This window comes from Dasypus novemcinctus, chromosome 26 (genome assembly GCF_030445035.2).
Source record: "Dasypus novemcinctus isolate mDasNov1 chromosome 26, mDasNov1.1.hap2, whole genome shotgun sequence".
Taxonomy (NCBI): Eukaryota; Metazoa; Chordata; class Mammalia; order Cingulata; family Dasypodidae; genus Dasypus; species Dasypus novemcinctus.
Window position 1 is genome coordinate 18,094,896 of NC_080698.1, and position 25,136 is coordinate 18,120,031.

At 35.8% G+C, this 25,136-nt stretch overlaps 1 protein-coding gene across 1 annotated transcript in view; it reads right to left on the reverse strand.

Annotated features, from left to right (window-relative positions):
- DNAH12 (dynein axonemal heavy chain 12) overlaps positions 1-25,136 on the reverse strand; it is a 377,830-nt gene that overhangs the window by 38,212 nt on the left and 314,482 nt on the right. Inside the window, exons 60-62 of the mRNA XM_058288139.1 lie at positions 24,311-24,451; positions 7,701-7,859; positions 7,401-7,545 (exon numbers count right to left, since the gene is read on the reverse strand). Coding sequence (XP_058144122.1) covers positions 7,401-7,545; positions 7,701-7,859; positions 24,311-24,451 — 445 coding nt within the window. The remainder of the gene's footprint in view (positions 1-7,400; positions 7,546-7,700; positions 7,860-24,310; positions 24,452-25,136) is intronic.

Here is a 25,136-nt window from a genome sequence, read left to right on the forward strand (position 1 = left end):
AGAAACCACACAACATATCATAGATGAAAATGCTGATTTCTTTACTATATAAAAAGCTTCTACAAATGATAGGACAAAACCAACAACCCAAAAGAAAATGGGCAAAGGAGATGAACAATTTACAAAGAATGAAAGACAGATGGCTCTTAAACATAAAGAGATGCTCAACTTCATTTGGTATAGCAGAGACCATAAAAACAGCCCTCCTTCTTCGCCTTCTTTTGTCACCAGAACCCCACGTTTTCCCAGCCTTTCTTGCTGCTAATTATGGCCATATGACTAAGTTCTGGCCAGAAGGATACAAATAGAAATTATATACGGAATTCCCAGATCATATTTTTATACTGCATCTGTTTGCCTTTAACACTCTCTTTCCATCTTCAACAGTTGTAGTGCTCATGAGCTTCAACTTTGCTGATGAGGCACACACTCTAGGGTACTTCTCTCATATGAGAGAAGGAAGCTGAATCTCTGGATGATCTCAAGACCGCAGCCTTCAATCATTTGCCTCTGGGCTGCTAGCAGACACAGAAGTTAACTTCTATTTTATTTAAGCCACTGTGTTTTAGATCTTTTTGTTATAGCAGCTTAGTCTATATTCTAATACTCAAAAAAGGAAAACACAAATTATAACCATACTTAGATATCATTTTTCACCTATGGGAATGGCAAAGGTCCAAAAATTTGGCAACATACTATATTGGCAAAACAGACATTCTCACACATTGCTATTGAAGTGTAACCTGGGGCAACTTTCATGGAGGACAGTTTGGCAATATCTATGAAAATTACAAATGGACAAATCCACCGACCAACCAATTTAATTTCTAGGATTTTATTCTAAGAGATATTTACATATTTTTGACTTTTAAATAAGATTATTCATTGCAGCATTTTAATAATAGATAATATTAAAAATATCATAAAGGTCCATCAATAGGAACTAGTTAAAGAAATTATGATTTATTCATACTATGGTATATTATGCAATTATGAAAAATAATTTGAACATACATCAATGCTCATAGCAGCATTATTCACAAAAGCCGAACAGTGGAAATAACCCAAGTGTCCATCAAAAGAGAAAAGATAAACAAAATGTTGTATAGCCATACACTGGAAAATCATTCAGCTATAAAAAGTAATGAAGTTCTGATACATGCTACAACATGGATGAACCTTAAAAACATGTTAAGTGAAATAAGTCTGAGACAAAATAAGAAATACTGAATGATTCCATTTATATGAAATATCTAGAATAGGCAAACTCATACAGACAGAAAGAAGATTAGAGGTTATCAAGGGCTGGGAGGATGGGGAAATGTCTACTTATTCCTCAATGGGTATAGAGTTTTTACTTGGGATGATGATAAAGTTTTGCTAGTGGATGGTGGTGATGGTAGCATAACATTGTAAATTAGTTAATGCTACCAAATTTTACACTTAAAATAGTTAATATGGCAAATTTTATTTTATATATGCTACCACAATAATTTTTTTTTTAAATGAGAAAGCTTTTTACTAACTGATAGGGAAAAAAGCAATATGCAAATATGCATATGACACCCTTTGTGCTAAAAAGATGTAGAAAAGGAATTTATGTGTGTGAATATTTCTATATACATTAAAAAATACAAATAACTGATTGCCTGAGAGGAGTATGCTGAGTGACTGAGAGATGGAGATGGGAGGTACACCTTTCACTATATACCTGTATATTCATGTGACTCAAAGTAGCATTTGAGTTTTGAACCACAGGAATATTTGATTTACTTATAAATTATATTACAATTAATTTAAAAATAAAAGAATGCTATTAATCAACATTAGAAGCTGAAAATAGTTACAAAGAGGCATAAAACATTATCTTCTAAATGCCAAGCAACTCTCTGAAGTGAAAACTCTAGGAATTAAATGGAGGGAGAAGGGACTATTAAAGGCTTCTGCAGTTCTGGAAGTTTCTTGGAATAGGCGGAAAGGAAGGATGTAGCATTATACAGGAGTCATTTTGTGTAGCTATGAGCAAGTCTGTTATTATTTTGAAACAGTGGACATCAAAGAGATAGTAATGGAATGGTGGAAAGTGACCATGTTAGGAAAGATACTGACTGCCAGGCTATAGTTTTGTCATTATAGTTATTGAAAAACCAATGAAGGTTTTTCAAAAAGGAGCTAACAATGACATAGCAGCTTTTAATTTTTTCCTTTAATAACGTCTCATGAGCAATGATAAAGTCTTTTTTTATTCATGCACCCCTAACATCATGTATATTCCTACCTAGCACAGTAGATCTTTATATACATTTTAAGGAAAGGGAAATGCTAGGACATAGAGACCTTATTTTCCATTACTGTAAGCTCTGGCCAACATCCCCTGAAATTATATAATTGAAATGAAGCATGATAGTTTTCTATAAGGAAAAATGCCCTGTTCCAGGAAATTAATGTAAGAAAAAAAGTTACAAATCTTTCACAAAAGATTTCAGTTGTTTATATAGATACTCTAGGAAGATATTTCAGAGACTTGAGCAGACCTGGAGATGGACTTTAATTCAATTTAATTCAATTCAACTCAATTCAATTCAACTCAAATCACAGACCTTTATTGGACTACTACCATCAGCCAGGTACTGCTCTATGTCCTGAGATAAAGAGAAAAACAAGACACAGGTCCTGACCTCAAGAAACTCTTAGTCTAGTTGGAGACCCTAACTAATAAAAAGACAATTATTGTATATTCTAATATGATAGGTGTGATGGTGTTTAAGCACACAGTCCTAAGCCTGCTGGAAAAAGCAATAACCTCATAGGTAATATTGAAGCAACAGCTCCATTGGCCAGCAGGGGGCCATTTAGTGGCGTGCAAATAGGCAGGCTTTTCTCAGAAGCAAAGCTTTTCATTCTTCAGTTTACTATGAACAGGGAGGCTATTGCCAATGAAAAAAGTTTTGTTTTGGATCTCCAGGGACTTACTGTCTAGTAAAAGGGTATGTGGGATTGAATCACTATCCAAAAAAAAGATAAATTCTTAATCTTACACATTTGTAAATAGGATCTTTTGAAGATGTTATTATTAGTTAAGACAGGCCAAATTGAATCAGGGTGTGTTTTTATCTGTATTACTGGAGGCCATATAAAGAGAGGAAATTAGGATAGTCATTCAGGAAAAACCAGAAAGCAGAAGTCAGAAGTCAGAGAAAGTCAGAGGAGGAGACAATGAAGCAGATCATTGGTTGTTTGAAGCTGAATGTATCCCAGAAAAAGATGGTTTTAAACGTAATCCATTCCTGTGGATGTGAACCCATATTAAGCAGCACTTTTTGATGTGTGGCCCCCAGTAATCCTATTACTGGAGTCCTTTATAAGCAGAATGAAATTCAGACAAATAGAGAAAAAAAAGCCAAGGGAAGAAAGAGAAAGCCAAAAGAACAGCCAGAAGCTGAACCCCAACAGAACCTGGAAGAAAAGGGAGCGACCAGGAGATGCCGTCATGAGCCTTGCCGGGTGAAAGGCTAAGGACCAAAGATCACAGGCCTCCAGCCCCAGAATGCCAGTCTTCAGGGCGAACGCTTCATCTTGACAATACCTTGATGTGGGCTTTTTCCTAACCTCAAAACTGTGAGTGAATAAATTCTCATTGTTTAACCCAACCCATTTCATGGTGTTTGCTTGGGCAGCCTAGGAAACTAAAACACCTTCAGCAGAATACTACTGATGGATGTAGGATAACCGAATACCTGGAAGTAACTTGTTTCTCTCCCTGTTGCTAGGATACAAAGAAAAGAATTGTATGTGTAAATCAGAAGGTAATGAAATACAACCCTCTCTTCGTGCCAAATTCCGCTTTTGGAGGTCAAGAATATCATGTTGAAGCAATAAAGTATGAAAACCAGCTTCAACCAGTTGGTCGTACCTGCACAGAAGAAGCCCCTTGCTGTCCTCCCTGCAACTTGCTTAATTAACATAGTAAAATTCCCACCCAGGGGTGGAGTTATCTGCCCCTTTCTTGATCATGCAATGTATGTGCGTGATTTCCTGAACATACTAATCACACAATTATATAACCAGTTATGTGTGTTCATCCATATACATAAAAACTAATGCATAATCAAAGCAAATGCTACAAGTAACTTGGATTAAAAAAAAAAAAGATTTATTTATTTATTTCTCTCCCCTTCCCCCCACCCCGGTTGTCTGTTCTCTGTGTCTATTTGCTGCGTCTGCTTCTTTGTCCGCTTCTGTTGTCAGAGGCAGGGGAATCTTTGTTTCTTTTTGTTGCATCATCTTGTTGTGTCAGCTCTCCGTGTCTGTGGCACCATTCCTGGGCAGGCTGCACTTTCTTTGCGCTGGGCGGCTCTCTTTAGGGGGCGCACTCGTTGTGCGTGGGGCCCCCCTACGCATGGGACACCCCTCAGTGGCAACGGGCACTCCTTGCACACATCAGCACTGCGCATGGGCCAGCTGCACACGGGTCAAGGAGGCCGGGGGTTTGAACCACGGACCTCCCATGTGGTAGACGGACGCCCTAACCACTGGGCCAAGTCTGCTGCCCGTAACTTAGATATTTAAGCAAGAGTAAAATTCAGCACAGGGAGTTGGGTCTGAATCACTTTACACTGACCTTGGCTCCTTACCGCTGCATACGTAATAAATGTGAGTTTCCCTAACTCTCGGGTTGAAGTTTTCTTCATGCTATCTCTGGTTTTCCATTAAGGCCCTGCCTTGAGGCCTAACACTACTGACTCTGGGAGATGGCATGGCCTTACTGATATTTTGATTTTGATTTTGGACTTCTGACCTTCAAAACTGAGACAATAAGTTTCTGTTTTTAAGCCAAACTATTGTGTGGTATTTTTCATAGTAGTTCTGGCAAACTAAGACAGAGGGATATGTATGCACATACAACTATCAGGTAAGGAAGAATGAGGTAAGTTTTAACAAAGTCTTTGGGAGTTTGAATAAGGAAAAATGCTTTAGGATTCAAGTAATTATGTAGACCTCTGTTTGAACCTACCCAGAGACTTAATGAAGCATTAGATAATACTCCTAGTAAGAACTTTACTACAAAAAAAATGTTAAAAGAAAGAAAGGAAGCAAGGAAGGAATGGAGGGAAGGAAGGAAGGAAGAAAGGGAGAGAAAGGAGAGAGGGAGGGAAGAAGGACTGTAATAATCACTTTAAACACCTTCATTTTACACATGGTGAAATGTATCTCAGAAAGATGAAATGACTTACTCAAAGTGTGAACTACATGTATGGACATGGTTTTTAGTTTTCTTTCTGTTTGAAAATTTTCCTTTTGTATCACCATAATCACCTTTATTGAATGTATGAAAATTTGTATCAGCCTACCTGGCTCACTTATAGAAAGCTTTTTGTACATATTTAAACTAATAAAATTATGACATGTATGATTTTCTACCATATTCTGTTCTCAGCCATAATAGAGTAACAGGAATCAGCTTAATCCTCCTATCAAAACAACCACAAAATGGGGAAAAGTAATGAAACAATCATTTTCAGACATTGGGCAATAGGTGGTATAGAAACATGATTCCTGAGAAAAAGGAAACAAACAAGGTGAACCCTGTTTTTCCCTCTGCTTTCTGCCTGGAAGGACACTCCAGATTGTAGAACAGGGAGAGTGACTGAATTGAGCAACATCGTATTGCTGAATTGGAAAGCAGATATAAGAGTTCAAGGAGGGAAACGGACTTTGGCCCAGTGGTTAGGGCGTCCGTCTGCCACATGGGAGGCCCGCGGTTCAAGCCCCGGGCCTCCTTGACCCGTGTGGAGCTGGCCCATGCCCAGTGCTGATCCGCGCAAGGAGTGCTGTGCCACGCAGGGGTGTCCCCCGCGTAGGGGAGCCCCACGCGCAAGGAGTGCACCCATAAGGAGAGCCGCCCAGCGCGAAGGAGGGAGCAGCCTGCCGAGGAATGGCGCCGCCCACACTTCCCGTGCCGCTGACGACAACAGAAGCGGACAAAGAAACAAGACGCAGCAAAAAGACACAGAAAACAGACAACCGGGGGAGGGGAGGGGAATTAAATAAATAAAAATAAATCTTTAAAAAAAAAAAAAAAAAAAAGAGTTCAAGGAGACTGAGGCTTTTGGAAGTTAAAGAGTTCTGATTAGAAGGGAATCATGAAGAAAAAGAGTTCAGAAATATGCATAGGAGTGCCACTGAATCTTTGCTAAATACATACATAAGGCCCAGCAAAGAGTAATGGAGGAACTGTGAGCTGGGAGCTCCCAGATCTCATGCAGAGTAGGGAATCATTCAAGTTCCAAATAGCCACAGTGGAGAGTCCTTTCTGGTTACTTGGGGCATTTAGTAAAGACACCAGAAGAGTCATACCTTAGTAGTAGGGCCAAACTATCTATTTAATAAAGGCTATTATAGGCCTGCTCTAACAAGTCCTAAAAACAATCTTCAAAAAAAAACAATCCAAACTTAAATAATTGAATGACCTAACACAGGGGTTGGCAAGCTTTTTCTATAAAGGGTTAGATAATAAAGATTTTAGGATTTGCAGGTCACATATGGTTTCTGTTGCATATATATACACACACAATACTTTAAAAATGTAAAATCCATTCTTAGTTTGCAGGTTGGACAAAACTAGGTCATGGGCTGGATAGGCCTGCAGATGTGGTTTGCAGACCCCTGAATTAGCACAACAAAGTTCAACAATCTTTAAAGGAAGACCAAAAAAATCAAACTATCAACAATTTAACATTTACAATGTCCAGCATCCAATCAGACATGACTGGACATACTGAGAAGCAGAAAAATATAACCCATAACCAAGAGAAAGTCTATGCAATAGAAAGAGCCCCAAAATGATGGAATTAGCAGTCAAATATTTAAAAGTATTTATTATAACGGTCTTCAAGTATTTAATGAAAAAAATTGAATAGTGTGAGAAGAGAAATAGAAAATATAATAATGAACCAAATGGAATTTGTGGAGATAAAATATATAAAAGCTGAAATAAAAAGTTAATTGGATGGAATTAATAGGAAATTAAACACTACAAAAGGAATCAGCATATCTTAAGATAACCATAGAAACTATGCAAACTGCAGGACAGAGCTACAAAAGATTAAAAAATAAATGAACACCTGTGGCATAATATCAAACAGTCTAATATATATACAATTAGAATCCTTCATAAGGGCACAAAAATATTTGAAGAAATAAAGTCCAGATATTTTCCCCAACTTAAGGAAAACAATAAACACACAGATCCAAGAAACTAAATAAACAGTAAACTGGATAATCAACCATCAACCCTCGCAACTGAAATGAGGATTATAGAGCTAAATAACAATAACTTTAAACTTGGCACATAAATAGCAAATTATCTGGGTTCCAAATAGAACACATTTAACTTTTACCTTATCAGGCCTTAAGCACCGAAGAATTATCATTTTCTGTAGTTCATTTAGGTTCTTATCCATTGGTTCTGGAAATTTAGCATTGTGTGGTTCTTTGCTGTCATAGATAGTCCGCCATTTTAGTATATTTTCACAAAAATGCTCCCTAATGAAAATATAGCTTAATAATTATTTCTATTGGGGAAATTTTTAAAAATGAGATCATTAACAAGGAAACAAGAGAAGACAGCCTTGGGAGCATTTAGATTATAAATTTACCCATCACTCTTCAATACCAAGCCATCAAATTTAAACAATTACCTGAGTCCTTTGAAGGCAGGATATTCACTTGCCCTACATATTTCCTCCCAGCTTTTATCTAATAGCCAAGATGGATCAGGATTTTTCCTCGAACTCTTAAGACTCACTCCTCCAGTTAAAAGAAACATCAGTTCTTGGTATTCAATCTCTTTCTTTGCCCTGTATTCACAAAATAAGGATTTGTAAATTGTTGATTTTAAAATTAAATGTAGTCATCTGCTTCTAGACATAATGGAGTAACCAGAACTATATTTACCCTTCTGCTGTAAATAACTAGGAAAATGGACAAAAAGAATGAAATATGTTTATGGAAAGTGTACAATAGCCAGTGCAGGATTGTGGTTCCTGAAAGAAGGGAGACAAGGTGAGTGTTAGAGGTTCCGCCTTACAAGGTCTGCAATGATTAACAGGTCATAAGACCATGACTCAAGTCCAATTACAGCCTACATGTGACAGCACATCTCCCCTCAAGAATCAACAAGTGAGACATATTACAGTGGTGACGGCGCAGATAAAGACCCTCACCTCTTCCAGGCCCAGGCCCACCAAACCCTCCTGTTTCCAAGAACACCCTACCTCCTAGCCCACTACCCCCAAGCCATACCAAAGAAAAAACTCACTTTTACAGCCCCTTATTGACTCCAGGCTGTACTCAGACTCTAACCCCCTCCCCACAGACTAACGTTTCCTCGCCTATTGATGTACTGTATAAAGTCATATCCACCACTCTCCACAGGTGGGCTGAAGTTTATTCTTCAGACCCCCTCCTTTGGGAGAGCTTCCCAATAAACTTTCCGCCTTCAGTTGTCAGTCTCCGTGTCCTATGAGTGTCGTTTTTCTCTACAGTGAGCCCTATGATAACTTCAGCTATCTGCCTGGAGGAACATTCCAAATCATAGAACAGGAAGGAGATTTAAATCAGGCTGAAATTTGTGGGCAGAGGACTAGAGAAGAAGAAAATGCATAGAAAAGAAGCTCCAGAAATGTGAATAGTTGTCCCCTAGATTCTATTGCTAAACATCAAAAACATGCATGAATAAGGAAAAGTTCCAGGAGGCCAGGCAAAGAAGGTCTGGGGAGCTATAAACTGAAGAGTTCTTAGAACTCACACGTGGTTGGGAGGTATAAGTTCTTGCCAACCAGAGTTAAACCTTTGTTGAATACCAGAAGAATTCAGTAGAGACACCAAAGGGATCACATACTAGTAGTGAAGCTAACCTGGCCTTAGAAAAAAGGCTATTCTAAAACTGCCATAAGAAAGCTTAAAAACAAGCCCTGAAAAGATCAAGTTAATCCAGTAGTAATTTAACTACCTACAGTGGTGAAGTCTAATGCTCTTTAAAGCAATACAAAAAAATCCAGCATATAACAATATAAAATTCACAACATTTATCACCAGGAGAAAAATCAGTCAATACTAACAGACCCAGAAATTGTAAAGATGATACAATTGATAGAGAAGACATTAAAATAGCTACTATGAATATGTTGAGGATTTAAAGAAAACATAACATTTACATAATGAAGAGAGAAATAGAAGATAAAAAAAAGAACCAAATGCAACTTCTAGAGATGAAAGATACAATATCTGCAATGAAAATTCACTGATTTTTTTTCCAGACACACAAAGTTTGAAAGGATTGATTACCAACAGGACTGTACTACATGAAATGTTAAAGGAAGTCCTTTGGGGAGATGGAAATATGGATCTACACAAAAGAATGAAAGAACTGGTAAATGTGAGTAAACATAAAAGCCATTTTCAAAATTATTTGGGTATATTTAAAAGATAATTGACCATTTAGAGGAAAACAACAACATTGTGTTGTGGGGTTTAGAATACAAATAAAATAAAATATATGGCAAAAATAAAACAGACTGGAAGGAAGAAATGGAAATATATGGTTATAAGTTCATTTACTATATATATACATGAAGTAGGATAATTTTACTTGAAGACAGACTGTGCTAACTTAAAGAGGTATACTATAAACCTAAAGAAATCACTATAATAATAAAACAAAAAGTTATAGCTAATAAGTCAACAAAGGAAATAAAATGGAATCATAAAAATATTCAATCTAAAAATAGGCAGAAATGAGGAAACATGGGATAAAGAACAGAGAGTGAAAAAAGAAAAGAAATAGACTGTAGATGTAAATGTAACTATTTATTATCACATTATGTATAAATTGGTCTAATCAACCTTATTAAAAGGTAGTGATGGGAAGCAGATGTGGCTCAAGCAATTGGGCTCCCACCTACCACATGGGAGGTCCCTGGTTCAACTCTTGGTGCTTCCTAAAGAAGACAGCAACCTGGCACAATGGGCAGGCATGGCAAGCTGACACAACGTGATCATGCAACAAGAGACACAAGAAGAAAAAACATGAGAGACACAACAAAGTGGGGAACAGAGGTGGCTCAAGCAATCAGGTGCCTCTCTCCCACATTGGAGGCCCCAGGTTCTGTTCCTGGTGCCTCCTAAAAAAAAAACAAGGAAGATGAACAGACACACAACAAGTGCAAATGAAGAGGGGGTGGGAAGTAGGGAGAAATAAATAAAATAAATCTTTAAAAAAATGCAGTGATGATCAGATTGGACAAAATCAGCAAGATACAACTCTATGCTGTATACAGGGACATCCTTTAAATATAAAGCTAAAAATAGGTTATAAGTAAAAGGATGGAAAAAGACATACCATGCTAACACTAATCAAAAGAAAGCTGGAGGGGCTTTAATAATATGAGACAAAGTAGATTTCAGAACAAAATATATAATCAGAGATTAAAAAGTTAATTCATGAAAAGGACATAAAAAAAGTAAAAGAAAAAGAAAAGAAAAAGGAAAAGGAGGACATAACAATTCCAAACATTTATGCACCCAAAAACAAAACTTCAGGGAGCAGATGTAGCTCAAGTGGCTGAGTGCCTGCTTTCCATGTACAAGGTCCCAGGTTCAATCCCCAGTATACCTCCTAAAAACAAACAAAAAATCCAAACTCTCATTGGAGGTGGATATAGCTCAGTGGTTGAGCACCTGCTTCCCATGTATAATGTCCTGGTTCAATCCCCAGTATTCCTAAAAAAAAAAAAAAAAAAAGGAAACAAAAAAAACCCCCACAAAACTTCAAAACACAAAGTAAAACTGATAGAAGTGCAAGAAGAATTACACAATTCAAAATCATACTTAGAGATTCCAACACTTTTCTCAATAATTGGAAGAATAAGTAGACAGCAAGTTGATAAGGACATAGAAGACATACAGACCAACATGACCTACTTGACATCTATAGAATACTCTACCCAAGAACAGCAAAATACACATTCTTTTCAAGGGCACAGAGAATACTAACAAAGATAGATCATATTCTGAATGAAACAACAAGACTTATTTGTATAAAATTTCTAGAATAGGCAAAACTATGGAGTCAGAAAGCAGACTGGTGGTTGTCTGGGCTAAGAGAGGGGGCAGGGATGGTGTAAATGAACACAAGGAAACTTTTTGAGGTGATGGAAGTGAGTGTTCTAAAACTGGACTTTGATGATGGTTACACATCAGTATAAATTTACTAAAAATCATAGAACTGTATCCATACAGTAAATGAATTGCATGATACATAAATTATACCTCAATAAAGCTTAAAAAAAAAGAATAAAGGCAATCTCTAGGGGGTGGCTTCCAGTGCATATTGTTAATTGAAAAGTGCAAAGGCAAATTAGAGTGGGTTACATTTGTGTAAAAAAGAAAAGAAAAAAGAAGCCATACATATATTTCCTTATCTTTACAATAATTTAAATTTAGAATTAAATGGATATATTTCATAGCATTTGATACATCTAAAGAGAATTATTCAACTAGAATAGCAAAATTTGAGAGGCAAAGAGATAGAAAATACAGAGAGAGAGTAAGTGAAATAGGGAATGCATGAGAAAGTTTAATATACGTGTAACTAGAAAGGAAAGAGGGATTGAAGCAGAAGCAATATTTGAAGAAATTACCACTAAGTCTTTTCAAAACAGTTTATATCAAACTATGGATTTAAAAAGCCCTATGAATCTCAAACAGGATAAATCAAAAGAAAAACACACTACTAGAAATTAGTATGGTGGTTACCTATGTTAAGAAGGCAAGGGCAAGTAGAGATTTGAAAGATAATCTTAAAAATGGCCTAAGAAAAAAGGCACCTTACTTTAATAGGAAGAACAATTCAAAAATTCAAAACAGTGGAAGCTAGAAGACAATAACTTCGAAATACTAAAAGAAAATTCTAACAGCAAAAATATTCTTCAAGAATGAAAGTAAAATGTATTTTCACACATAGGAACACTGAGAGAATTTATGACCATAAGACATATAATGAATGAAGTATTTAAGAGTTTTCTGAGGAAGATAAAGAAGAACCCATAAGGAAACTAGGAAGTGAACAAAGGAATAAATTGCAACAAAAAGTGTAAGGGGAAACGGACTTTGGCCCAGTGGCTAGGGCGTCCGTCTACCACATGGGAGGCCTGCGGTTCAAACCCCGGGCCTCCTTGACCCGTGTGGAGCTGGCCCATGCGCAGTGCTGATGCGCGCAGGGAGTGCCGTGCCATGCAGGGGTGTCCACCGCGTATGGGGGCCCCATGCGCAAGGAGTGCACCCGTAAGGAGAGCCGCCCGCGCGAACGAGGGAGCGGCCTGCCGAGGAATGGCGCCGCCCACACTTCCCGTGCCGCTGACGACAACAGAAGCGGACAAAGAAACAAGACGCAGCAAAAGACACAGAAAACAGACAACCGGGGGAGGGGAGGGGAATTAAATAAATAAAAATTAATCTTTAAAAAAAAAAAAGTGTAAATATGTGGGTAGATTTAAATAAAAATTTACTGTATAGACAATAAAAAGAACCTCTCCTAGAGTTTAAAATGCAGAGAAAAGGGAAGTGCATGGAAACAAGGGCAAATAAACTAGAAGCAGTAAATGGAGATAAAATGTTCTAAGACTTTACATTGTCTAGGAAGATGATAGAAGTGGTAAAAATAATTAGACTATGGTATTTTGGGGGTGTAATGTTATAATTACTATGATAATCACTAAAAGAAGATTATCTACCAAGAGAAAAGATGGGGGGAAAAAAGAACATCAATTTTATAAAATGGCAACAACGGGGAGAAAAAGCAAACACATAATAGTAAATGGTAGCTTTAACTCCCAAAATATAAAAATTATATTATATATATAGATGGACTAAACATTATACTTAAAGATTATCCAAGTAGATTTTTTTAAAGATTTATTTTTTATTTATTTCTCTCCCTTCCCGCCCGCCCCCCTCCCAGTTGTCTGCTCTCTATGTCCATTCACTGTGTGTTGTTCTGTGACCACTTCTATCCTTATCAGCAGCACCGGGAATCTGTGTTTCTTTTTGTTGTGTCATCTTGCTGTGTCAGCTCTCCATGTGTGCGGCGCCATTCTTGGGCAGGCTGGATTTTCTTTTGCGCTGGGCGGCCCTCCTTAAGGGGTGCACTCCTGTGCATGGGGCTCTCCTACGTGGGGGACACCCCTGTGTGGAACGGCACTCCTTGCACGCATCAGCACTGCATGTGGGCCAGCTCCACACAGGTCAAGGAGGCCCGGGGTTTGAACTGAGGACCTCCCATGTGGTAAGCAGACACCCTATCCATTGGGTCAAGTCCACTTCCCCCAACTAGATTTTTAACAGCCCAACTATGTGTTGCTTCCAAGACATATCTAAAATATAACGTTATAAAACAATGAAAAATAATGAACAAGATATACCACAAAAACATTAAGTTAAGGGAAAAAGCATAGCTATATTATAATTAGAAAACATAAAATGTTAAGGCAAAAAACATCACAGGAGAAAATATGTAATACTTTACAATGATACAATGTTTTATTTACTATAAAAATTCTAAATGTATGTTCTCCTAAAATCACAGCTTCAAAATATATAATACAGGAATATAGATCAGTTCAAAATCATAGTGGGAAATTTTAACAACTTTTTCCCATTAACTGATAAAACAATCATACAAAAAAATTAGATGGGTTGATGAACATAGACAATTTGAATGAGATCAACATACTTGAACTAATTAATATACATACAATCATGTACCCAGTACACGTAGAAAGAACACTTTAAAAATGGACCATATTCTAGATTAAAGGCAGTCTAAGCAAATATCAAAAAACTGAAATCTTACAAAATATGTCATTTGAGCAGTTATTTTAGAAATTAGGAAGAAAAAGAGAACTAGAAAATTCCCTGCTGCTGCCAATTAAGAAATATACTTATAAGTAATCTATAAGTAAAAAAGAAATCACAATGAAAATTAGAAAACATTTGAACTGTATGGTAGTGAAAATACTTCACCAATTCATTTGATGTTATTTTTCAGTTTTACCTCTAAAGCAATGTTTAGAGGTAAATTTATAATCTTAAAATGTAAATATCAGAAAAGAAGGAAGAAAGGTTCAAAACTAACAAAAGCTAAGCATCCATGTAAAAAAGTAGGAAAAGAAGAGAAAATCAAACCCAAAGAAAGTTGAAAGGAGGAAATAATAAAGGTAAGAGGTTTCCAGCCATCCAAGACAGTGGAGTAATTCCCCCACAGAGTCTTTGAACAACTAGCAAAAACTGGCAGAGCCATCTTCCTCAAAACTCCAGAAAACAGCCACAAGGTTACAGTAACTGGATGAGGACCCAATCAAGAAAAAAAGTTTTTAAAATGTTGGAGAAGCCTGCGGCACCCTTGCTGGTCCCTCCCCCAGCCCTCTCCATAGAATAGTGTGGAGCCAGACTGAACCTCATTGTGAGTCCCTGGTCCTTTTCAAGAGGGAGCAGAGTAATCTCTATGTGCTGTTAAAAGAAATGAACAAAATAGAGTTTTTAGGGCTAAGAAATTTCAAATAGAGTCAGGTGGTAGTTCTGGAGGTTAATCTTATAAAAATATAATAGACAGTCACAGTATGCAAAGCCTCAAGCAACAATGTTCCTGAAACCATAAGGACATCTGGACACCATAACAAATCACAAGATAAAGAACTTAGCTAACTATCTAACCTGAAAGACAATTGGAGTACTACAGATATCCACCAAACACAAAGAATTTGTATAATTTTCCTCTTTTCCTTTAAAACCCCTTGTGTGCAAATGTCAAAATGGGACATGATTTAGGTTGATACTTGAATCTGTGTCACCTGAATTGCAGTTCTAAGACCCCAAATAAATGCCTTTATTGCCTTGCAGCTTAGTTTATCTCAGTTGACAGTGCAAATTAGTGTACCTATATATCCATACCAATCTATGGGGTGGGAGCTGGAAAGATAGAACCAGGAAATTCATCTTAGGTATGCCCTTCCAGCACTTGCCCTGTACACAGAAGCAGCTTGCAGACAGCTAGGGGAGTGTAAGAAACAATTAAGTCAAAGAAGTCTGGGGTAAGGAATTACCTGCTTTATGTCACACAATAGAGCACATGGGAGGGGGAGAAAGACTTTTATAAGGAGTAGTGGGGGCATACAGATTCTTGAAAATAGGATAATTCCTAAGGCCATTAATGATCAAACACAAGCCTAGAACATGACACAGGTCAGAAAATACTGAGAGGACATTACACTTTGCAGTCACCTCAGGCTGATCGTCTTGATAGGAGGGCAATACTCAGAAGGAGAGGACCATCCAAGGCAGAGCCAATTTGAAAAGACTGTGAAAGGTGTTTTTGCATTGTTTGACTAGCTCCTGGCACACTAGGAAATATCTGTCTTATCACTAGATGGATACAAACTTGTGGAACAGACAGCTCAGGAACTAGAATCCAGATTAAACATTAAAAATATATAAAAATGCACAATATGCAACAAAAGATTGCAAGACAAAGAAACAGGAAATGCTGGCCCACTCAAAAGAACAAGAGAAAAATCCAGAAACTGTCAATGAAGAAGACCAGACTCTGAACATAGAGGACAAAGACTTTAAACAAATGGTTCTCAAAATGCTCAAGGAGATAAAGGAAAATACAGAAAAATAAGTAAAGGATATAAAAAAATAATGTATGAACAATATAAGAATCTCAATAAAGAGATAGAAAATTTAAAAACGAACCAATCAGAAATACTGGAGTTGAGGGCCACAATAACTGCAATAAAAAATTACCTAGAGGGTTTCAACAGCAGATTGGAGTTGGCAGAAGAAATAATCAGTGAACTTGATGATAATACAACTGAATTGATTCTATGTGTGGAGCAGAAAAAATAAAGAATTTAAAAAAGCAAACAGGGCCTAAAAGAACTGTGGGACACCATGAAGTGTTTATGGGAGTCTTAGATGGAGAAAAAAGAGACATGGGGGCAAAAAGAATATTCAAAGAAATAATGGAAGAAAATTCCCCCAATTTAAAGAAAGATATAAATATGCACATTCAAGAACCCTCAAGCTGAACAGCCTGGGTAAAACCCATGGTTCACTGTGGCCAACTGAGAAGAGAATGGACATCTTCCACCCTGGGAGGAGGGTGGGGGTGGCAGAAGGTGGAGAGGTTTCTCATCAGTGAGTTTGGCCTGTGGAGTCCATTTTGAATCTCAACTCTGGCCAGACCAGAATCACCAGCAGTGGCAGTTAAAAGACATCTCCATGGAAAGGTTCACTGAAGAGCTTCACCTGCTGGGAAGCCAGGAAACAGCAATAAGTGCAAAAGCTTTTTGAAGTCTCTCATATCCAGGCACTACTGACCGTGATCTGCCTGCCTTAGTGGGTCCCTAGCCCATTTTTGATCCTTAAGATGGGCAATGTTAAAGATTTATAATAACCTGGACCAAAAATTAAAAAAGAGCCATGAAACAAAACAACTGGGCAAGAGAGAGAAATTGCCTGTCAGAGTAAATTCACCCATATGCCTAGACATCAGCAAAAAATTACAAGCATAATAAGAAACAGGAAGATATGGCCCAGTTAAAGGATCAGAAAAAAATCCTGAGGAGACACATGATTTAAGACAACTAATCAATGATGTTCACACAAATCACCTAAATCAATTCAAGGAATTAAAGGAAAGTATGGCTAGAGAGAAAAATGAATATTAAGAAGATACTGGGTAAGCATAAAGAACAATTTGAAAGCCTGCAAAGAAAAGTTAACAGAGTTTAAGGGAATGAAAGATATAACAGATGAGAGTAAAAACATATTAGAGGCATGTTATAGCAGATTTGAATTGGTAGAGGACAGAATTAGTGAATTGGAGGACACAGCATCTGAACTTGAAAGGAAAGGAGAATAGAAAGAGAAAACAATTGAAAATAATGGAACAGAGTCTCAGGGAATTGAATGATAATGCTGAATGCACAGACATATGTGTAAAAGGTGTCCCAGAAGGAGAAGAAAATGGAAAAGGGGCAGAAGAACTATTTGAGGAAATAATGACAGAAAACTTCCCAACTCTTATGAAAAACATAAATATCAATATCCAAGAAGGACAATGTACTCCAAACAGAATAAATAAAAATAAACCTATTCTAAGACACCTATTATTCAGAATGCCAAATACCAGAGATAAAGAGAGGATTCTGCAAGCAGCAAGAGAAAAATGCATTACATACAAGGTAAGTGCAATAAGACTAAGTGCCGATCTTGCATCAGAAACCATGGAGGCAAGAAGGCAGTGGTATTTCAGGTTCTGAAAGAGAAAAATTTCCACACAAGTTCTTTATCTGGAAAAACTGTCCTTAAAGTCCCTACAGACAAACAAAAACTGAGAGAATTTGTTACCAATAGACCAGATTTACTAGTCATACTAAAGGGAGTTCTACAGTCTGAAAGGAAAAGACAAAGGTAAGAAACTTGGAGAGGAATGTAGAAATGAATATTATTTGTAAGGGTAACTAAAAGGGTAAAAAGACAGACAATAGTAAAATAAGACAACAGAATGCCAAAGGATAAAATGGACCAAGTAATGCCTTTACAGTAAATAACATAGACTGTTAATGATTGAACTACCCAATCAAAAGACACAGACTTACAGAATGGATTTTTAAAAAAGCCATCTATACATCTATATGCTGTCTTCAAGAGACTCACTTTAGATGCAAGGACACAGTCAGTATGAAAGTGAAAGGTTAGAAAAAGGTAATCCATGCAAATAGTAACCAAAAAAGACCTGGAGTACCCATACTAATATTGAATGAAATAAATTTTAAATGTAAAACTGTTATAAGAGATTAAGAAAGTCATCATATATTAATAAAAGGGCCAATTCACCAAGAATGACTAACAATCATAAATATTTATGATCCTAACCTGGGTGCCCCAAAATACATGAGATATACACTGGCAAAACTAAAGGGAGAAATAAACATCTGTATAATAATAATTGGGGACTTCAACACTCTATTCTCAGCATTAGATAGAACATCTGGAGAGAGGATGAAACAAAGAGCTTGACTAATACGATAAATGAACTAAACCTAAAAGACATTTATAGAGCATTGCAGCCCCAAACAGCAGGCTATACATTCTTCTCAAGTGTTCATGGATCCTTCTCTGGGATATATCATATGTTAGGTCATAAGACAGGTCTCAATAAACATAAAAAGATTGAAATCCTACAAAGCACTTCCTCTGATTCCTCTGATCATAATGGAATGAAGTTGAAAATCAATAACAGATGGAAAAAAGCTAATTTCATAAATATAGGGAAATTAAATAACAGACTCTTAAATCATCAGTGGCTCAAAGGAGAAATAGAAAGAGAAATCAGTAAATGTCTTAAGACAAATGAAAACAAGAATGCAACATATCAAAACCAATGGGATACAGCAAAGGCAATGTTGAAAGGGAAATTTATGGCCCTCAATGCTTACATTTAAAAAAATGGAAGAGCTGAAATCAAAGACCTAACAGCACACCTGAAGGCACTAGAAAAGGAACAGCAAACTAATCTCAAAGCAAGCAGAATGAAAGAAATAACATAGATTAGAGTAGAAATAGATGACATTGAGAAAAAAAATTAGAATCAACAAAACCAAAAGTTGGTTCTTTGAGAAGATCAACAAAATTAACAAACTCTTAGCCAGGCTGACAGAGAAAAAAAGAGAGAAAATGCAAATAAAATCAGAAATGAGAGTGGGGACATTATCACTGATTCTGCAGAAATAAAAGAGATATAAGAGGATACTATGAACAAGTATACATCAACAAATGTAGATAAAATGGACAAATGTGTAGAAGCACATGAACAACGTACAATGACCCTAGAAGAAGAAGATCTCATCAAACCAGTCACAACTAATGAGATTGAAACAGCCATCAAAGATATCCCCAAAATGAAAAGTCCAGGACTAGATGGCTTCATAGGTGAATTCTACCAGTCACTCAAAGAAGATCTAATACCATTCTTATTCAAATGCTTCCAAAAAACTGAACAGAAGGGAACACTAACAAACTCATTCTAAGAAGTCAACATCACTCTAATACCAAATTCTGACAAAGGTAATACAAAAAAAAGAAAGAAAGAAAGAAAGAAAATTACAGGCAAATTTCTTATTAATATAGATGCAAAAGTCCTCAACAAAACACTTGTTAACTGAATCTAGGAGAACATTAAAAGAATTATACACCACAATCAGGTGGGTTTTATCCCAGGTATGCACGGGTGGTTCAACACAAGCAAATCAATTAGAGTAATAAATCAAAAAAATCAAATCAAATCAATAAATTAATTAAATAAAGAAATCAAGAAAAATAACACGATTTTCTTGATTGATGCAGAACAGGCATTTGACAAATCCAGCATCCTTTCTTGATAAAAGCACACATAAAGATAGGAATAGAAGGAAACTTTCTCAACATGGTTAAGTGCATTTATGTTAGTACTGCTAACATTGTACCCAACAGTGAAAGACTGAAAGCTTTCCTGTTGAGATCGGGAACAAGACAAGGATGCCCACTGTCACCAGGGTTATTCAATATTGTGCTAGAAGTTCTAGCTAAAGCAATTAGACAAGAAAAAGAAATGAAAGAACCCAAATAGGAAAAGAAGAAATAAATCTTTTGCTGTTCACTGATGATATGATCTTATGCTTAGAAAATCCTGAATCACCTACAACAAAGCTACTAGAACTAATAGATGAGTTCAGCACAGTGGCAGCATACACAAATAATATGCAAAAATCAGTAGCATTTCTATACACACTAATGAACAATCTGAGGAGGAAATCAGAAAAAAAATTCCATTTACATAGTGACTTAAAGAATCAAATATTTAGGAATAAACTTAACCAAAGGCACAAAGGATCTATGTTCAGAAAACTACAAAACATTGGAAAAGAAATCAAGGAAGACTTAAATAAATGGAAGCACATTCTGTGTTCATGGATTGGAAAAACAAATATCATTAAGATTTCAATACTGGGAAGCAGATTTGGCTCAACTAATAGAGCATTCACCTACCACATGGGAGGTCCAGGGTTCAAACACAGGACTTCCTGACCCATGTGGTGACCTGGCCCATGCACAGTGCTGATGCGCGCAAGGATGCCGTGCCACACAGGGGTGTCCCCCACATAAGGGAGTCTCACACGCAAGGAGTGGCCCCTGCACAAGGAGAGCCGCCCTGCATGAAACCACAGCCTGCTCAGGAGTGGTGCCGCACACACAGAGAGCTGATGCAGCAAGATGACACAACAAAAAGAGACACAGATCTCCAGTGTCCCCTTATGAGATTATAAGCAGACACAGAAGAACACACAGCAAATGGACACAGAGAGCAGACAACTGGGGGGGGGAAGGTAGGGAAGGGGAGAGAAATTTTTTTAAAAAATTGACAATAGGTACATGAAAAGATGCTCAGCATCATTTGTCCTTCGGGAAATGCAAACCAAAACCACAATGAGGTACCACTCCATACCCAGCAGGATAGCTACAATAAAAAATCCAGATAATAGCAAGTGTTGGCAAGGATGTGGAGAAATTAGAATCCTCATACATTGCTGGTGGGAATTTAAAATGGTCCATCTAATTTGGAAAACACTCTGGCAATTCTTCAAATGAGTAAACAATAGAATTACCATTTGATGCAGCAATTCCACTCTAAGAATATACCCAATGCAAATAAAAACATATGTTTACATAACAACTTGAATATGAATTTTCATAGCATCATTATTCATAAAGCCAAACGGTAGAAACAACCCAAATGCCCATCAAACAATTAATGAATAAACCAAATGTGGTATATATCTATATGTAGCAGTTTGATATTATTTATGAATTTCAAAAAAGATATTAATTATGTTTGTAAACTGGTCTGTAGCTCTGGGCATGAAATCCTTTGATTGTATTAAATTAAAAGGTTTTACATTCATTTGATTAAATCAAGATTAGGGCTTTGATTCGACCACGTCAGTACAGCACAACTCAGGGTTGAGTCCCTGTCCCCTTGGTGGGCTGAAAGAAACAAACACTCACTGAAGAAGACACACAGAAGAAGATACAGAAGAGGAGAGAACTTGGTTATTTCAGTCCTGCCATGTGTCAGAAAGAAGACAGCTTAAACAGCTAAACCCCTGGAAAGAGAGATGAGCCCTATGCCAGCCTACAGCTGAAATCAGAAGAAGCTGGGACCACAGAGCCTTAAGAGGAAGAAGGAAGGAGAGACCAGGCAGAGGTTGCCTGCCATCTTGCTTCAACACATGGCAACAGACTTCGGTGAGGAGGTAACTGTGAGGTTACGTTAGGACTCTTTAGGGCCTTTTAACTGTACGCTTCTACCCCAAATAAATACCCTTTATAAAAGCCAACAGATTTCTGATACTTAGTACCGGCACTCCTTTGACGAACACACTATACAAAGGAATATTATTCATCCATAAAAAAGGCCCTAAGTTCTGACACATGCTACAACCTTGAAATCTTTATCCTAGGTAAAAGAAGTGAGTCACAAAAAAGCATATATTATATGATTCCATTTATATGAAATATCCAGAATAAGCAAATAGAAAGAGACACAAAGTATATTAGTAGTTTCTTAGGGCTTCCAGTGCATAGGAGGAGGTTATTGGGGGTGATAGCTAAAGGGTACACAGTTTTTTTTTGAGGTGATGAAAATGATCTGATATTGACTGTGCCTGATGGTTATATAACTCTGAATATATTTAAAACCACTGACTTGTATACTTTAAATGGGTGAATTGTATGGTATATGAACATATATATTAATATATATATTAATAAAGGTCTTATAAAAGATCAACCAATGTAATATAGTGCACTAACAGAGTAAAGGAAAAATCATATGACATCAAAATAAGAGGAAAAATCATTTGATAAATTTCAACTTTCATTCATGATTTAAAGAGAAAATTCTTAATGAACTAGTATTAGAAAGGAACAACATTAGTTTGATAAAAAGTATTTATAAAAACCCACAGCAAACATCAGTCATAATGGTTAAATAGTGAAAAATTTCCCTTTTAAACTAAGAATGAGATAAGAATATTTAATATTTGAAGTTCTGAAAAGTGCAAAAAATATAAATATTAGAAAGAAAAACCGAAATTGTCATTATTCATACACAGTATATGTATATTCATAGAAAATCCAAATAATTTATTAATTATTAGAATTAATAAAAGAGTTAAACAAGGTCACTTGATATCAAGTAAATATATATAGAAAGTCTATTGTAATTCTACATACCAGCAAAAAAAGAAGTCAAAAATTGAAATAGCATGAAAGATGGCATTTACCATAGCATAATGACTTTTCAACTACCTAGGAATAAATCTAATAAAAGATGTGCAAGACGTAGAAATTTATACTATATAGAGAAAGAAAAGAACAAACTAAGGAAATAGAGTGACATGATTTAAAGAGGAAACTCTTAATGAACTAGCAATAGAAAGAATATTATATTCTCAGATTGTAATACTCAATATTGTAAAATATTTAATCTTTCACAAACCAATCTATAGTCAATGCACACCCAACCAAAACTCCAAGAGGTTGCACAGTATGTTTTTTCCTCTTCGGGCTGGAAAGACTGATTCTAACATAACATATATAAATGTAAACGTTCAGAAATAGAAAAGACACTCTTATAAAAGAACAAGATGGAAGGACACTTAATTAGACATCAAGACTTATTTTAAGGTTAGAGTAACTACAGACAAATACATTAATGGAACTGAATAGAGTCTAGAAGGAGACCTAGATTTATATGCATACATGATTTATAGTAAAGGTGGCCAGATAGAGATATGAAAAAGAGCAGTCTTTTCAACAAGTGGATATTTATATGAGGAAAAAAAGAAATTTAATATCTACCACAGACCATGCACATAAATCAATTCTAGATCTAAACATGAAAGGCAAAACAATAAAGCCTCAAGATGATGATATAGGAAACTATCTTTATAATTTTAGACTGGAGAAAAATTTCTCACAAAACACAAAGCATAAATTGGGCTATATTAAAACTATTCTATAAAAGACAATATTAAGAGAATAAAAATGCAGTTAGAAAGTAGAAGTTATTTAACACACATAATTGTCAAGGGATTTGCATCCAGAATATAAGAAGAACTCATACAAATCAGTAAGAAAAACACAGATAATCCAAAAGAGAATTGTGCAAGTGATATGAATAGGTTCTTCACAAAAAGGATTTCCAAATGGCCTATAAATGTACGAAAACATGTTCAACCTCATCAGTCATCAGGAAAATATAAATTCAAACAACAATATAATAATACTCCCCACATCCCAAAGTGGATTTTAAAAAATGACAAAGCAAAGTGATGGTGGGCATTTGGAGCAATTGAATGTTCAAACACTGATAATGGGTTTTAAATTGGTACAATCATTCTGGAAAACAGTTTGCAAATTTCTTTCTAGGTATCTACTCAACAGAAATACATGCATATGTGCACCAAGAGCTATCTATGTACAGGAATGTTCATAGCACCACTATTTATAATAGCCCCAAAATGGAAATAATCCAAATGTTCATCAACAGTAAAAAGAATGAACTGTGATGTATTCATTTAATGTACTACTATAAATCAATAAAAACAAACTATGGCCTCACACAACAATATGGATGAATCCCAAAAATATAATATTGAGGGAAAGAAACCAGATAAAAACATACATACTACTTGCTTTCATTTATGTAAAGACAAAACTAAACTGCAGTGTTAGAATTCAGGATAGTAGTTACCTTTGGAAAGGTAAAAGGAGTGGTAACTGAAAAGGAGTACAAAGAGTGCTTCAGGTATGATGGGAATGTTCTATTTCTTGGTTGTGGTTATACACATATTCACTTTGTAAGAATTTATAAGATTGTAAGTTAATATTTTGTGACCTTTTCCGTGTGATCTAAATTTTAATAATCAAATATACATTAAAACACTAATACTATTGTAGAAGCCATGGTTATTAGTGAAATACACAAGCAAAATCATAAATTAAGTAGTTCAAAACATTTTTCCTTCTGTAAGAAGTCATTAACTTTAAAGAATTCATGTGAGAATCTAATTTGAATTCTTCAGATTAGATTTTTCTGATAGGATTTTTTTTTCAAGTAAATAAGAAAATGCAAATAACTTACAGTAGAAGGTTGGCACACAATAAAAAGGAAAACAACAGCTTGTCCTTCTCAAATAGTGATCGGCATATATTACAATATAAATTATATGTGAAGTGGTCATTTAAATATCGTAGGCGCTTTTCCAAAATTTTGGATTTGTTACTAAAAGGTTTAAAAGAAAGGAAAATATATTGAAACAAAACAAAACTAAGAAAAAATAAGTTACATATGAATTCATATATAACAGCTGTTTTTATGTTATCAAATTAACCAGCACTAAAACATATGGAACTACACACACACACACACACACACATAAATGAGTACATGTAAAATCAGTGAAATCTGAATGAACTCTATGGATTGTACCAATGTTACTTTCCTGGTTTAATACTGTACTATAGTTATGTACGATATTATCATTGGAGAAACTGGGTGAAGGATACATGGGATTTTCTTATACATTTTTGGGGTAACTTCTTGTGAATTCGTATTTAAAAATAGAAAGTTTTAAAAAATAGGGTATAATTCAATGAGAAAGTGAAATATGGTTTACAACATATCTCTATTTCCAAAATCTTACATTTCTTGTTCTATCCAAATAGAACTGAAAAAATCAGTTAATTTTAAAACATGTATTAAATTCTGTAAGTGTAGAGCCTATTGTTAAAGAGAAATATGAGACAAAAACTATAAAATATTCCCCCCACAAAGAAGCTTAAAAGCTAGATGAAGATCTAAACATTAAAAATATGCATTAAAACTCAAAAAATGTATAGAAAAAAGTGGTTATTTCTGGGTGGGATTATAATTTATATTTATTTTCTTCTTTATATTCCTTGGTATT